Source organism: Heptranchias perlo, chromosome 19, assembly GCF_035084215.1.
Source record: "Heptranchias perlo isolate sHepPer1 chromosome 19, sHepPer1.hap1, whole genome shotgun sequence".
Taxonomy (NCBI): domain Eukaryota; kingdom Metazoa; phylum Chordata; class Chondrichthyes; order Hexanchiformes; family Hexanchidae; genus Heptranchias; species Heptranchias perlo.
The window spans coordinates 47,152,257-47,168,409 of NC_090343.1; the positions used below are offsets into that span (position 1 = coordinate 47,152,257).

The 16,153-nt window shown below is 43.8% G+C and overlaps 1 protein-coding gene across 3 annotated transcripts in view; it reads right to left on the reverse strand.

Moving 5' to 3' along the window:
- The window catches only part of si:dkey-11f4.7 (piezo-type mechanosensitive ion channel component 2), a 156,381-nt gene that overhangs the window by 90,166 nt on the left and 50,062 nt on the right, over window positions 1–16,153 (reverse strand). For all 3 annotated transcript variants that reach the window (XM_068000710.1, XM_068000709.1, XM_068000708.1), the window contains exons 19-25: window positions 15,767–15,880; window positions 10,650–10,850; window positions 7,327–7,531; window positions 6,505–6,603; window positions 4,381–4,546; window positions 3,554–3,797; window positions 180–276 (exon numbers count right to left, since the gene is read on the reverse strand). In XM_068000710.1, coding sequence (XP_067856811.1) covers window positions 180–276; window positions 3,554–3,797; window positions 4,381–4,546; window positions 6,505–6,603; window positions 7,327–7,531; window positions 10,650–10,850; window positions 15,767–15,880 — 1,126 coding nt within the window. The remainder of the gene's footprint in view (window positions 1–179; window positions 277–3,553; window positions 3,798–4,380; window positions 4,547–6,504; window positions 6,604–7,326; window positions 7,532–10,649; window positions 10,851–15,766; window positions 15,881–16,153) is intronic.

A 16,153-nucleotide genomic window follows, 5' to 3' on the forward strand; every position in this document is an offset into this window, starting at 1 on the left:
CAATGACTTAGGTCTTCCCAATATTTAATTGAAGGAAATTTCTGATCATCCAATACTGGATGTTGGACAAGCAGTGTGACAAATCAGAGGCAGTGGAGGGGTTCTTCCTGCATCCCTACACTGGGAATCTCCTTATTTCTAACTTTTCAGAGTGATGGATCAAACAGTTATCTACTCACGCAGGTCGTACTCCATGATGGTACAGGCCATGCCGAACGTCTGCACCACCCAGCAGTTCTTCTCGAGTAATCTCTTCAGGTAGACACAGGAGCCGATCTGTCGGGGAGCAATTACAACACTGGTTAATTTGTCATCAAAGTTGCAACAGTAACAGCCATTCCTTGCACTGGATGAGAGTGTCAGAAACAGCACCCCAGTGCTTACTGCTCTTTGTTGAATGTCACCCTGAGGCTTCTTCCCTCTCGTACAAAAACAGCAAGTCAACAACGTGAGAACCAGCGCCCAGGAGGCAGCAAACAGAAATACATGCATACTACTGCTGGTTAAATGTGTACAACGGGTTCAGGGGACACTCCACATGAAGCATATACCGCTGGTTAAATGTGTACAACTGGTTCAGGGGACACTCCACATGAAGCATATACTGCTGGTTAAATGTGTACAACTGGTTCAGGGGACACTCCACATGAAGCATATACTGCTGGTTAAATGTATACAACTGGTTCAGGGGACACTCCACATGAAGCATATACTGCTGGTTAAATGTATACAACTAGTTCAGGGGACACTCCATATTATGCATATACTGCTGGTTAAGTGTATACTACTGGTTAAGTGTACATTCTTGGTTGAGAGTGCATTCTTGGTTAAGATTAAGTGTACATTGTTGGTTAAGTGTACATTCTTGGTTAAGGTTAAGTGTACATTGTTAGTTAAGTGTACATTCTTGGTTAAGATAAAGTGTACATTGTTGGTTAAGTGTACATTCTTGGTTAAGATAAAGTGTACATTGTTGGTTAAGGTTAAGTGTACATTCTTGATTCACCTGGTTCAGCAAATGCTCTTGGTTAATTATACAGCCTGTCATGTGAATGTGACCTGCTCATTATAGAAAATTCATGATAGATGGAGGCCATTCGCCCCACGGTGCCAGTACCAGTGCCAGCTCCAGATGTGAGAAATCTATTCTAATTGCATTGCCCCAATCTTTCACACAAGTTTTATTTTTTTCTTATGTAAGTATTTAATTCCTCCTTAAATCTCATCTCATGTTCCACATTCTAACCACTCTCTGGGTAAAGAAGTTTTTCCTGAATTCCCTATCAGATTTATTAGTGACTATCTTATATTTATGGCCCCTAATTCTGGTCTCCCCCACAAGTGGAAACATCTTCTCTTTCATAATCCTTTCATAATCTTAAAGACCTCTATTGGGTCACCCCCTCAGCCTTCTTTTTCTAGAGAAAAGAGCCCTAGCCCGTTCAATCTTTCCTGATGGGTATAACCTCGCAGTTAGAAACATAGAAAATGTTAGCATCATCCTTGTAAATCTTTTTTGTACCTTCTCCAGTGCCTCTATATTAGTGACCATCTTATATTTATGGTTCCTAGTTTTGGTCTCCCCCACAAGTGGAAACATCTTCTCTCTGTCTACCCTATCAAACCCTTTCATAATCTTAAAGACCTCTATCAGGTCACCCCTCAGTCTTCTCTTTTCAGTAGAAAAGAGCCCCAGCTTGTTCAGTCTTTGCTGATAGGTATAACCTCTCAGTTCTGGTATCATCCTTGGAAATCTTTTTTGCACCTTCTCCAGTGCCTCCAGATCCTTTTTGTAATATGGAGACCAGAGCTGTGCGCAGAGTGCTAATCCTAAAACTATGCCCCCTTGTTACTGGTTCACTAGCCAGTGAAAATAGCCTTTCACTACTCACCCTCTGAATCCCTTTTAAAACCTTAACCCTCGCTGCTCCAGTGAATACAGTTCTTGTTTTTTTAAGCTTTCTTATCATAACCATACCCCCCTCATCCTAAATCTACATTCCACCTGTTCCATGCCTCTTTCTATAACAGAGTGCTCAAAACTGCACACAGTCCTGCACAAAACTGTAGCCCAACCAATACCCTGTACAGACTCATCATCACTTCCTTGTGTTTCAATGCCCCCTTATTAAACCCAGAGTCACATTTGCCCTGGTTATAGGTTTTTCCACTTGTAACCATTCTCTCAAAGATCTTTTCACCACGCCCTACGATCCCCGTTTAGGGTATTTCCATTTTACTGCCCAAAGTGAGCTACTTCACATTTATTTACATTGACCGGAACTTGTCACCAATCCGCCCACTCCCCTATCTTGTTTCGCTTCTGCATTGTTATTCACTATTTCCTGGGGGGTTGAGGAGGAGGAGGTAGGCAAGGTAATGGAGTTTATCGTTGGGGCTGAATACGATGGCTTTGATCTTCCTGATGTTGAGCTGGAAAGGTTGTAACTCATCCAAGACTGGATACAGGACAAGCTGACTGAAAGTGCTTGGGCAGTTAAGGGAGGTTCTGGAGAGGTACAGCTGACATCATCGGCATAAACGTGAAAGCTCACCCTTTACCACCAGATGATGTTAATGAGGAAGATGATGGGGGGATGGTCAGGGATAGATCCTCGGGGGACTCTGGAGGTGTCAGTGCAGGGAGGGGAAGAGAAATCATTGCTGGAGAGGCGCTCGCTACATTTAGATTGGAAATGGATTCTGCCCCACTCATTTATCTCCTTCCACACACCATGTGCAATCTACACTGTTAGAGACTTTGCAAGTCCACAGTCTTCCATAGTCTACGTACAATCTACCATGTTATCGACTGTCATCCATTTAGTCTCCTGAGGGAAAGTTCCCTGACCTCAAAGCCTCTGGAATTACTAGAAGGAAATTTGGAACCTTTGACAGATTGGAACCAATAACAGGAAAGTATTGAGAGTTACAAGACAACGGTCCAATTGTGGGACTCATGGGGGTAAATTTTCATCTTCACTGCCCGGGCAGTAATCTGGCAGAGAAATCAATGGGATGAAAATTGTGAGAGTTCTACACTGGGCGGGTGATCCGCTCTGCCAATTACTGCCCATGTGGTGAAGGCAGAAATTTACCCTATGATATCATTTGACTCTGACCTCTCAAACCCGCAACCTCTACCACTTAGAAGGACAAAGGCAGCAGGTGCACGGGAACAACACCACCTGCACGTTCTCCTCTAAGTCACACACCGCCCTCACGTGGGCATATATCGCCGTTCCTTCATCAACACTGGGCCAAAATCCTGGAACTCCCTCCCTAACAGCACTGTGGGAGCACCATCACCACACGGACTGCAGGGGTTCAAGAAGGCGGCTCACCACCACCTTCCCAAGGGCAATTAGGGATGGGCGATAAATGCCGATCATGCCAGCGACGCCCACATCCCGAGAATTAATTTTTAAAAATTGGACCAGTGCCTCAAGATAACCGACTCAAGATGGGTTGTCTCCTGAATATAGTCAGTGCCTCTTGGGTCAGGGTTGGTCCATGCCGGGATGGTAAGGTCACGTAGAGCGAATGGACATACCGAGAATACATTCTTTGTCACAATCACCAGTATAGTGTAGCCGATCAGGCAGTCCCAGTGCCTGAGGATGAGCTTGACAGATTTCAGGAGTAGCTGTCCTCCGAAGAGCAGGAAGTAGAAACAGGCCACCAGGTAACCCATGCAGAAGATGTTGATCCTGCTTGTCCCAGTGATGAAGATGAGACAAAGCACAAACCAGAACAAGTAGCTGAAAACAACCACTTTCAACATGTCTAAGTAAGACCTGGAAGAAAAACAAATCCACAAAAGATAGTTAAACTGTAATAAATCAGAGAAACAACAAGAAAATACAATCCACACATATATGCCACCAGCACTCCCTTACTGATGCAAATCCACAATTCCTGTTCTGCACTAGTGTGAGATACCACGTGAAAATCTTCACAGAGGGGAAAACATTCTCACAGCCCATATAATTATCACATTGGCCGGCAGCCGGGTTGACACAATGGGCATGTCACCCAAATGAGTCCTCCTTGGGTGGAAGACTCTTGATAATTGTTCCCCAGTTAGCTGCTGTTCTCTTCACAAAACACAGATTTCCATTCATGGAGGAGATATTCTGAGTGACCTTACATCTGAGAGCTTGTGGGCAGTGTGGTGTACCAAAGGGAGGGGAGGGGAGTGGAATTGTAACTGGGGTAGAATTGCACCAAGTCCAGTACTGGGGTGTCTGGTACTGTACTACTTTAAGCAGAAGCAATTAAATTTCCGCTGGTAACCTTGGGTCAGTTGGCAGTCCCGATTCTCTAGTTTAGACTGGAATGACTAATGGAAGTGTCGGAGGCTTTGGGGGAATAACTCACCTGCAGTGAAGGAAGTTGGGCACAGGAATATACTGACTAATGGTGGCTGAATCAAGGCTGCGGCTGATTTCAACGTTGTCTCCCGCAATCATCCGTATTGCTGCCTTGTTCTCATCTTCAAACACTTGCCACTGCATCGATGCATACAACAGCAACATGAAGTCATCTGGGAGTAAATCAGGAAAAAAACTCAATGACGTACTTGCCAAGGGAATGACACTGTCATTCTCAATGCAATGATTATACAGGAACTGAACTGATGACCATTATAAGGGGCTGGGCTCAGTCTTCAGAGGAAGCATCTTGGACAATTAACAGGAAATTTGAGGGTAAGAAAGAACTTGCATTTATATAGCGCCTCTCACGATCTCAGGACGTCCCAAAGCGCTTTACACCCAATTAAATGCTTTTTCAGTTTAGTCACTGTTATAATGTAGGAAACACAGCAGTCAATTTGCACATGGCAAGCTCACACAAACAGCAATGAAATAATGACCAGATCATCTGTTTAGTGATGTTAGTTCACGGATAATTATTGGCCAGGACATCAGGGAGAACTCCCCTGCTCTTTGAAAAGTGCCATGGGATCTTTTATGCCCCCGAGAGGTTTAACATCTCATCCAAAAGACGATACCTCTGACAGTGCAGCACTCCCTCAGTGCTGCACTGGAGTGTCAGCCTAGATTACTTCAACCCAAACACAAATTGCAACCAGAAAGTTGCACAAATCCGAACCAGAAACTGAATCCAAATCCCAACCGGAATCCGAACCTAAATTCCAACCAGAATCCAAACCGGAATCCAAACCGGAATCCCAACACAAATCTCGGCCAGGATTTTAAACCAATACTGCAACCAGAATGAATCCCAACCAAAATATGAAACTAAATCATAATCCAAATCTGAACCCAAATTAAACCAGAATTTGAATTTAAATTCCAAACCCAATTTCAACTGGAATCTGAATCCAAATGACAGTTGGAATTGAAATCCAAACCTCAACCACATTCTGAATCAAATACCAACTAGAATCTGAATTCAAATATCAAACAAAATCTCAAACTACATCCCAACAGGAATCTGAACCCAAAACCCAATTGGAATTCCAAATTCCAAGCAACCAAAAATAAAATCCAACTGGAATCTGAATCCAGGTTTCAAATGAAATCTGAACTCAAATCTCAACCAGAATCTTAACCTAAAACAACAAGAATCTGAATATAAATCCAAATGGAATACAAACAAAAATCCCAACCGAAACCTGAATCTAAATCCCAACTGGAATCTAAATCCAATCCTCAACCAACATCTAAAATCAAATCTCAACTACTTTTGGACTAAATCTCAACCAGAATCTGAGCCAAATCCCAATTGGGATCTAACCCCAAACCCGAACACAAAACCAAATCCCAACTAGAAAATTAATGCAAACCTCAATCAGAATCCAATGCAAATTCCAAACAGAATCTGAACCTAATTCCGAACCATATTCTGAGTCCAATTCTGGAATTCAATCCCAAACCTCAGTCAGATTCGGAACCCAACTACAAAACGTTGTCCAAACTTACATTCTATCAACAAGCACTCAACAACTTTCATTTATATAGCACTTTTAATGTAGAAGAATGTCCCGAGAAATAATCAGAAAAATATGGATGCCAAGCCAAAGATAGAGTTTTAAGGAGGGTCTTAAAGGAGGAGTGGGAAGTGGAGAGGTGAATGGAATTTAGGAAGGGAATTCCAGAAATCATAATCCACTTATCAACTGGAATGCAAAGGAATTCCAACCAAAACTGAACCTAAATCCCAACCAGAATGTGAACCCAATTTCCACACATTCTGAACCAAATCCCAACCAAAACCCCAACTCAAATCCCAAATGGAATCTGAATCCAAATCTCAACAAGAATCTGACTTTAAAACCCAACCATGAATCTGGATTTGAATCCTAATCAGGATCAAAATTGTAATTTGACCCTCAAACTCACCTTTGAACCTAGTTTGCGATTTGAAGATGAGAAATGTGAATTTCGATATCTTGTCAGAATTACAAATCCCAATATGTTTGAGCCTAACTGCTGTCTGACTATATTAGACTCTTTCTGTTGTGAATTGATTACTTACAGATCAGGAACATTGGATTGGGTCTCTTTATGAAGTCTGGCAGATAGAGCCACTTAATGAGATTGGAGCTCAGACCGACGCTGGACCTCCAAGGATAATCTGTAAAGGATATCACACATGAAGGAAGGATGCCGCTCTCAGACTGTTTTCAAAAGCAGACCGTTGAATATTGTAAGACTGGAGCTAATAATAGGTTCCTGACTGCACAATGCTGGGATTACCACTGGTGCATGTGTGCTCGAGTGCAAAGTTATCTCATTATAATATTAAAATGTTGCTCCCAGCACATAGCAAGGGATGTGCTGGGAAGGCACTGAGTTTGCAGGGGTGAGATTTTGGTACGAGGAGCATGGAAAGAATCAGCCTTTTGGGGCCCAGAGGTGGAACAGAAGGTTGGTTAGGTGGTGTGCCCTATTGTAAGAACAGAGCTATTATTAGCAGGTACCATGTGACTCAGACCTCATCTGAATACATCTGGGGCCCTCTGTGGGCTTTGCACACAGTTAGTGCTGGCACCACCTCAGGCTGTACGAGGGGCACACTGGGTGCATGATAGGCCTCAGGCCTCTGCATCCCATAACATGAGGAGCCAGTGCCCAGTGCACTTCAGCACAACAGGAGTGGCCTTCGCAATATCAGCTCCACAGAGTTAAACAGGAACGTAAATGTGAACAGGATGCACGGCAGGGAGCATTGGCATTGAATTAATTTACAATTTCTTTCCAATCTCCCTACACACAGTGACTGGAGAGAAGTTCCCCAGTGATGTCTAAATAATTTGTCAATTTACAGCAGGTTTACTCGGGCAGTTTGAGAACGCACCTTTGCAGAGAGAAGGAGGGATCCCGATACATAGCAAGTACTGGAACGGAATCATACAGGCGATCGAGCAGCAATATTTGGGCCAGATCTCAGCGATAGCCTTTCTCCGGCGTCGGTAGAGAACGCCCGTCAGCCACAAGGCGTGGATCGCTGAGTACAAGTCCATACGCTGACCAATGAGGTTGATGGCCGCCATGAAGCAGACCTGAGAAACAAGGAACAAATTGTTAACATCCTGAGGCCTTTCACATGTTGGCACTGCGTTTTGCATTGACCTGTAACATCCTTACATAGAATGTACAGCACAGAAACAGGCCATTCGGCCCAACAGGTCTATGCCGGTGTTTATACTCCACACGAGCCTCCTCCCACCCTACTTCATCTAACCCTATCAGCATTTGCTGTCAAATTATTCTCATTGATGTAGATTCCTGAGACTTATTAAAAAAATTGGCTCCCAGGATATGCTGTCAGTATCACGCTGGATTCTGATGTATTGTTCATCGCCTTTGATCTGCTTGTACCATCAAGCTGAGGTTTCATTGGACTCTAAGTCTGGCACTAATTCATGCTTTTTTTTAAGACCAAACCCATCTCAATAAGGGTTACATGCCAGTGCTGATTTATATAGTTGGCTGTAAAAACTGGAGACGGAATGTTACCTCTATCCACTCCTTGGCTCCACATCCACCTTTCAGCCGATCACATTTTCAATACTGTCCCACCAATCCACCTTGTGCTGCTTTATATGCATTCTACAAAGCAACCAATCTGCCCAATCCACCCCACTGCATCTACCCAATAATTCCTGTCCAATCTACACCGTAGCACCTGCCCAATCTATCCCATAATATATGCCCAACCTATCCGACAGCAAATGTTCAATCTATCCCATAATATATGCCCAACCTACACCATAACATCTGCCCAACCTACACCATAACAGCTGCCCAACCTACACCATAACATCTGCCCAACCTACACCATAACAGCTGCCCAACCTACGCCATAACAGCTGCCCAACCTACGCCATAACAGCTGCCCAACCTACGCCATAACAGCTGCCCAACCTACGCCATAACATCTGCCCAACCTACGCCATAACATCTGCTTAATCTATCCCGTAGAACAGGGAACACACAATCCAGGTAAATGTACTTCAGGAGTGTATATTTAATTAACAAACATCTACCACCATTCAGTAACCGAGGAAATATCACTCTCCAATCAAAAAACACTCACACATTCTGCCTTTTATTTTACCATTTCACTAACAAAGGTACAAAAAGGTTAAAGTTCATTTGCATACATCGTGTGAATGAGTATTGAGATCACACGCCCAATGATAGTGTCTATTATACCGTTTTATTTACTAATCAGAAATGCAATTAGCCACATCTGGATTTCCAATTAGCCACATACAGCTGGTATAGTATATGCCCAAACTACTCCATGGAGAAGAGGTGACAGAGCAGGAGAATACTGTGTCGAGTGCTTAGGAGATCATCCTCCCAGATGAGGAAGTACCTCAACATCTTGAAGAAATTTGCCACAGTAATTGCTGATATTATCTCTTTACAGAGTTCTGGTATGGCATGCCATTTTCCTGGGTGGAGGTTCATTCCATATGCACAGTAGGCTCCTGGTGGGATTCCCGCCATCAAGAGGGAGCCTGCCAGTGTGATGTTGGAAAATGACAGGGATGGTGCTGCAGCACCAGAAGAGGTGCCGAGGGGCCTTAAAGGGGCTCACATGTTGGAGATTGGAATCAAGGCTCCCACTGAAAGCCTTGCCGAAGATCCAAGTATTCAGCAAGCAACTTTTGGGCCAGAAATGGAGGAGGTGGAAACTGCTATAAGGCCCTATCCTTACAGCTGGGTAGCTCAGGGCCTTTGCCATCACTTCCTGGGGCCAATCACCACCGTTGCTCAGTGGTATCAATCTCACCTCCAGTCAGAAACTCATAGATTCAAGCCCCACTCCTGAGACTTGAGCACCATAATCCAGGCTGACGCTCCAGTGCAGCACTGAGGGAGTGCTGCACTGTCAGAGGTGCCATAGTTCAGTTGAGGCATTAGACCAAGGCCCTGTCTGTCCTCTCGGGTGGATGTGAAAGATTCAATGGCACTATTAGATGAGCAAGGGAGTTCTCCCAGTATCCACTGATGCCTCAACCAACACTTAGTGAAACAGATTATCTGGTCAATATCACGTTGCTGTTTGTGGGACCTTGCTGTGTGAAAATTGTCTGCTGCGTTTCCTACATTACAACAGTGACTACGCTTCAAAAACACTTAATTGGCTGTAAAGCGCTTTGGGTCATCCTGAGGTTGTGAAAGGCAATAAATAAATGCAAGTTCTTTCTTTATTTCCTCAAGGCAGCTCCAAAAAGTGACCATAAGTGGGCAGACAGGAGGGAAATCAGCTGGGGAGCTTGGCCCTGTCCGCCACCGCCATTTGCATATGGGTGGGCAGGAAAGGTGTGACCAGCTGCGGTCCCAGAGGGGGTGGGGGAGGGATATCCCGGTCAGGGTATTGAGGCGATGGTCAGCCTCCCTGCCCAAATTTTCCCTCATTCTCCACCGTGGTCCTGGCCGATTTCGGGTGGGATCACTGAGGAGAATTCCCTCCCAACCTCTCGCTGAAGGTGTTCGGCCAGTAAAGATTTCCCCAACACCCACTTTCATGCTGAATATTCTTGTGACTGCTGATTATCCGGTGGAAACTTATTTAACTCTCTCTCACCACATCTGTCACAAACTTCGACTAGATTTTGCAACTCTGGGATGTGGGTGTCGCTGGCAAAGTCGGCATTTATTGGCCATCCCTGGGTGCCGTGAGAAGGTGGTGGTGGGCCTTCTTCTTGAACCACAGTAGCTGTTTGATACAACTGAGTGGATCGCTAGACCACTTCAGTCAAGAGTCATCCACGTTGGTGAGAAACTGGAGTCACATCTAGGCCAGACCGGGTAAGGACAGCAGGTTTCCTTCCCTAAAGGATGTTAGTGAACCAGTTGGGTTTTTAAGACAATCCGACAGCCTCATGGTCACTTTTACTGAGACCAGCTTTTGATTTCCAGATTTTTTTAAAACTGATTTCAAATTCTGAAACCACCAGGTTGGATTTGAACTCCAGTTCTCTGGATTACTCGTCCAGTAACAAAACTATTACGCTACTGTATATTTTTTCTTGACTTTGTGTCAGTGCAATTGATATAATATGGCAACAAATGGAAAACACGTTGATCTAAATTCTCTAACGACGTCAAATAAAGAGGAACGGAATCTTCAGGAAATGAAGTCCTCTCACAAGTTAACTGTACCTCCAGCCCAAACTTGTAGAAGAAGAAGTTGATGAAGTATTTGATACAGTTCAGCAGTCCATCGTCGAAATGCTGCCGTGTGATGTTGTCAAGCAGGGTTCCTGTTAAAGGCGTCTTGAGCCCATTGTGAAGTCTGTAATACTGTTGGTGGCGATAAACAGTCACTTCGAATGCCAGCAAACCCAGGATGATAAGATGGCTCTACACAGAACAAAATGCAATGCGTTTAATGGAGGTTTATAGATAAAAGGTTGTTTTGCTCATCAGCTCTTCTCTGAGATAGTCTCTACATCATAGTACATAGCATTAATTACAAAACTATTTCCATCTAGTTAATACTAACAGCAGAGATGAGTTGACTGAGAGGAATACTGGGAGTTTCCAGGATTCAAAGAGTGATATAATAAGGATGTGGAGATGCCGGTGATGGACTGGGGTTGACAATTGTAAACAATTTTACAACACCAAGTTATAGTCCAGCAATTTTATTTTAAATTCACAAGCTTTCGGAGGCTTCCTCCTTCCTCAGGTGAACGATGTTCCAACAAACGTTCACCTGAGGAAGGAGGAAGCCTCCGAAAGCTTGTGAATTTAAAATAAAATTGCTGGACTATAACTTGGTGTTGTAAAATTGTTTACAATTGATATAATAAGAACACGGCTTGGACAAGAAACAACACTTATACAGAAGACCCAAGAAAGACGACTGGGATGGTTTGGGCACATTTCAAGAATGGAAATGTCTAGAACACCTTTCTTGGCCCTGCACACAGAGATGCACGGAACAAGGAGCAGAGAGACCAGGGAAGCCTTGGATAGACAATGTCAAGAGTGACTTGTCACAGAAAGGGATACAGATGCCTAAAGCGGCCAGGCTAGTTCAGAGCCGACAACAGTGGAGGGAATTCAATCAGCCCAATCGTCAAACACTGGCTTTTTGCATCCATAGCGGTGCGTGACATGATCGCCGTACTTCCAAGAGCTGCAATTGGCATTTTAGTCATACATGTGTATTCTTTCTACGGCCAACCTGCTGTAGCAGTGTAGACCTGGGAGGGTGGGGGCAATTTCCCCAGGGATTCTCCTGCTTCGACTTTGATGGAAGAGCAGCTGAAATCCCACAAAGATGCCGTTGTTCCTGAAGTTTTCATAGCCCTGCCATCAAAATTACACAGACGACTAGAAGAACCACAGCAGAAGTTCGCCCGCCTGGAGTGTGACGGAATCACTGGACTTGTGATTTTGCATACACAGAGATAAAAGTTTTAAGGCCATCACATTCCAGGCTTCATAAGTTGTCAGTGATGCAAAGCCACCTTTAAAAAAAAATGTAAAAAGAGGAAGAAAGCCAATCGTTTCCTGCTAGTTTTTCTGTCCTTGGAGAGGAACATAAGAACATAAGAAATAGGAGCAGGAGCAGGAGTAGGCCAATCGGCCCCTCGAGCCTGCTCCACCATTCAATAAGATCATGGCTGATCTGATCCTAACCTCAAATCTAAATTCATGTCCAATTTCCTGCCCACTCCCCGTAACCCCTAATTCCCTTTACTTCTCGGAAACTGTCTATTTCTGTTTTAAATTTATTTAATGATGTAGCTTCCACAGCTTCCTGGGGCAGCAAATTCCACAGACCTACCACCCTCTGAGTGAAGAAGTTTCTCCTCATCTCAGTTTTGAAAGAGCAGCTCCTTATTCTAAGATTATGCCCCCTAGTTCTAGTTTCACCCATCCTTGGGAACATCCTTACCGCATCCACCCGATCAAGCCCCTTCACAATCTTATATGTTTCAATAAGATCGCCTCTCATTCTTCTGAACTCCAATGAGTAGAGTCCCAATCTACTCAACCTCTCCTCATATGTCCGCCCCCTCATCCCCGGGATTAACCGAGTGAACCTTCTTTGTACTGCCCCGAGAGCAAGTATGTCTTTTCTTAAGTATGGACACCAAAACTGTTTGCAGTATTCCAGGTGCGGTCTCACCAATACCTTATATAACTGCAGCAATACCTCCCTGTTTTTATATTATATCCCCCTAGCAATAAATACCAACATTCCGTTGGCCTTCTTGATCACCTGCTGCACCTGCATACTAACTTTTTGATTTTCTTGCACTAGGACCCCCAGATCCCTTTGTACTGCAGTACTTTCCAGTTTCTCGCCACTAAGATAATAACTTGCTCCCTGCTTCCTGTTAGATAACCAATCCTCCACCCATGCCAGAATATTACCCCCAATCCAGTGATTCTTTATCTTGAGCAATAATCTTTTATGTGGCACCTTGTCGAATGCCTTCTGGAAGTCTAAATACACTACGTCCACTGGTTCCCCTTTATCCACCCTGTACGTTATGTCCTCAAAGAACTCAAGCAAATTTGTCAGACATGACTTCCCCTTCATAAAACCATGCTGACTTTGTCCTATTAAATTATGTTTATCCAAATGTTCCGCTACTGTCTCCTTAATAATAGACTCCAAAATTTTACCCACCACAGATGTTAGGCTAACTAGTCTATAATTTCCAGCCTTCTGCCTACTACCCTTTTTAAATAAGGATGTTATATTAGCAGTTTTCCAATCTGCCGGGACCTTTGCCGAGTCCAGAGAATTTTGGAAAATTATTACCAAAGCATCCACAATCCCTACTGCCACTTCCCTCAAGACCCTAGGATGTAAGCCATCAGGTCCAGGGGATTTATCCGCCTTGAGTCCCATTAATTCACTGAGTACCAATTCCTTAGTGATTTTAATCATATTTAGCTCCTCCCCCCTAGAGCCCCCTGTTTGTCCAGTGTTGGGATATTCTTAGTGTCCTCTACCGTAAAGACTGAAACTAAATATTTGTTCAGCATTTTTGCCATCTCCATGTTTCCCACCATTAATTTCCCGGTCTCATCCTCTAAGGGACCTATGTTTGCCTTAGCCACCCTTTTTCTTTTTATATAACTGTAGAAACCCTTGCTATCTGTTTTTATATTTTTTGCTAATTTATTTTCATAATCTATCTTCCCTTTCTTAATCAATCCTTTAGTTACTTTTTGCTGTCTTTTGAAGACTTCCCAATCTTCTATCCTCCCACTAAGTTTGGCTACCTTATATATCCTTGTTTTTAGTCGGATACTATCCTTAATTTCTTTACATAGCCACGGATGGCTGTCATTTCTTTTACACCCTTTTTTCCTCAGTGGAAAATATTTTTTTTGAAAGTTGTAAAATAACTCCTTAAATGAACACCACTGCTCATGTACCGTCTTACCCTTTAATCTATTTTCCCAGTCCACTTTAATCAATTCCGCTCTCATACCATCATAGTCTCCTTTATTCAAGCTCAGTATGCTTGTTTGAGAACCAACCTTCTCACCCTCTAATTGGATATGGAATGTAACCATGTTATGGTCACTCATTCCAAGGGGATCCTTAACTAGGACATTATTAATTAATCCTGGCTCATTACACAGGACCAGGTCCAAGGTTGCTTGCCCCCTTGTAGCATCAGTTACATACTGCTCAAGATATCCATCCCTAATACACTCAATAAACTCTTCCTCAAGGCTGCCCTGCCTAATTTGATTTGTCCAGTTAATATGATAGTTAAAATCCCCCATAATTTCCTGATTAATACTTCTTCCAGCAGAGTTGCAACTATTAGGAGGCCTATATATTACACCCACCAGTGTTTTTTTCCCCTTATCTCTACCCAAACTGTTTCATTATCCTGATCCTTTGTCCTAATATCATTTCTCTGTATTACAGTGATTCCTTCCTTTATTAACATAGTCACCCCACCTCCCCTTCCTTCCTGCCTGTCCTTCCTGATTGTTAAATACCCTGGCATATTTAATTCCCAGGAGCTGGGGATTTACCAGCATCTGCCAATCTACTGAGAAATAAAACCTTCTAACTGACCTCAGGGTTTGCCGGTTTGTGGCATTAGAAGGACACTGCCCCACCTTAGCAGCAGAATAATACGTTCCGCCTTAGATGGTATAACACACCTGTGTTAAGTGTCAGCCGTGGCTCAGTAATAGCAGTCAGAGTCAGAAGGTTGTGGGTTCAAGTCTCACTCCAGAGACTTGAGCACAAAATATAGCCCGACACTCCAGTGCAGTACTGAGGGAGTGCTTCATATAAAGTCTCATATGAATGCCATCATTCATATGAGACTTTAAACCGAGGCTCCATCTGCCTTCTTAGGTGGATGTAAAAGACCCCATGGCACTATTTTGAAGAAGAGCAGGGGATTTCTCCTGGTGTCCTGACCAATATTTATCCCTCAATCAACATCTGGTCATTATCTCATTGCTGTGTGCAATTTGGCTGCTGCGTTTCCTACATTACAACAGTGACTACACTTCAAAAGTATGTCTTCGGCTGTTAAGCACTTTGGGATGTCCTGAGGTTGTGAAAGATGCTATATAAATGCAAGTTCTTTGTTTTTATAAATAGTACATTATCTGACCTACTGAACACGGGAGTCTACTAGTTCTAAAGATATGTTCAGTGCAGCTACCCTGAAAAATAAAATCCTTTTCCCCCTAATTTCATAATTATTTCTTTTTTTAAAAACTTGTTTTAGAGTTACACGCACACAGTCTCAACCCTGCTAGGTTGCACACCATTGCTTGTCTGAGAGCGAGGGTTTGGCTATTACCATGCTGTAGGGTATGGTGTGGAGTACAAGGATGCTGGTTTGAGCCAGAGATTCCCCAGCAAGTTGCCACTTTTGGAGGGAGAATCAGAGGGGCCTCCCAAACTTCTCCCAGGCACCTCCTGGTGGCCAGTGGTGGTAGAAGCTTGAGCAGGTTCCACATCTGTTCTCTCAGGCAGACAACGGCATCTGGTAGACATACCTCACACCCCACCGGTGGCATGTCTGCTGGGGCTCGGAAGGTACGGGTTGACAGTTCAGCCTGAAGAGATGGCCACATTTCTTTTCACTGGAAGTCATTAGAAGGACTCTTCCTATTGGTGACTCCACAGAGCAATCAGAAGATGAGGAGAATGAATATTATCCATGGGAATGTGTTGATTCCAATATATACAATGGGGGAGTATTTTGACCCCTAAATACTCCCCCTACACGTTCCCTGCGCCTTTTAAAAATGATGAGGTATTGTACCTTCAGACAGGGCAAGACATCATCTTCACACTTTTTCAATGCTCCATACCAATACGCAGGGTCAATGGGCCCAGCGTACAGGATGGATGAGGACGCCAGCTCCTCGGTTCCATTCTGAGAGGCGAATAAAATAGAACACAAATATTGAAATACACAGTTAGTGTGTGGGATGACAGGATTGGAAATAGAACACTTCATTATGTTAAATATGAGGGGAGGGGTGGGGCTTAGAGGTGAGGGAGTGCTGATGGAGGGGGTTAGATGGAATGGGAGGGGAGGGGTTGGAGGAAAGGGGAGGGAAGGAATCGAAGGAAAGGGGAGGGAAAAGAAAGATGAGGTGGCAGAGAGGGAGGGAAGAGTGAGATGGGAGGGAAGAGTGAGTTGGGA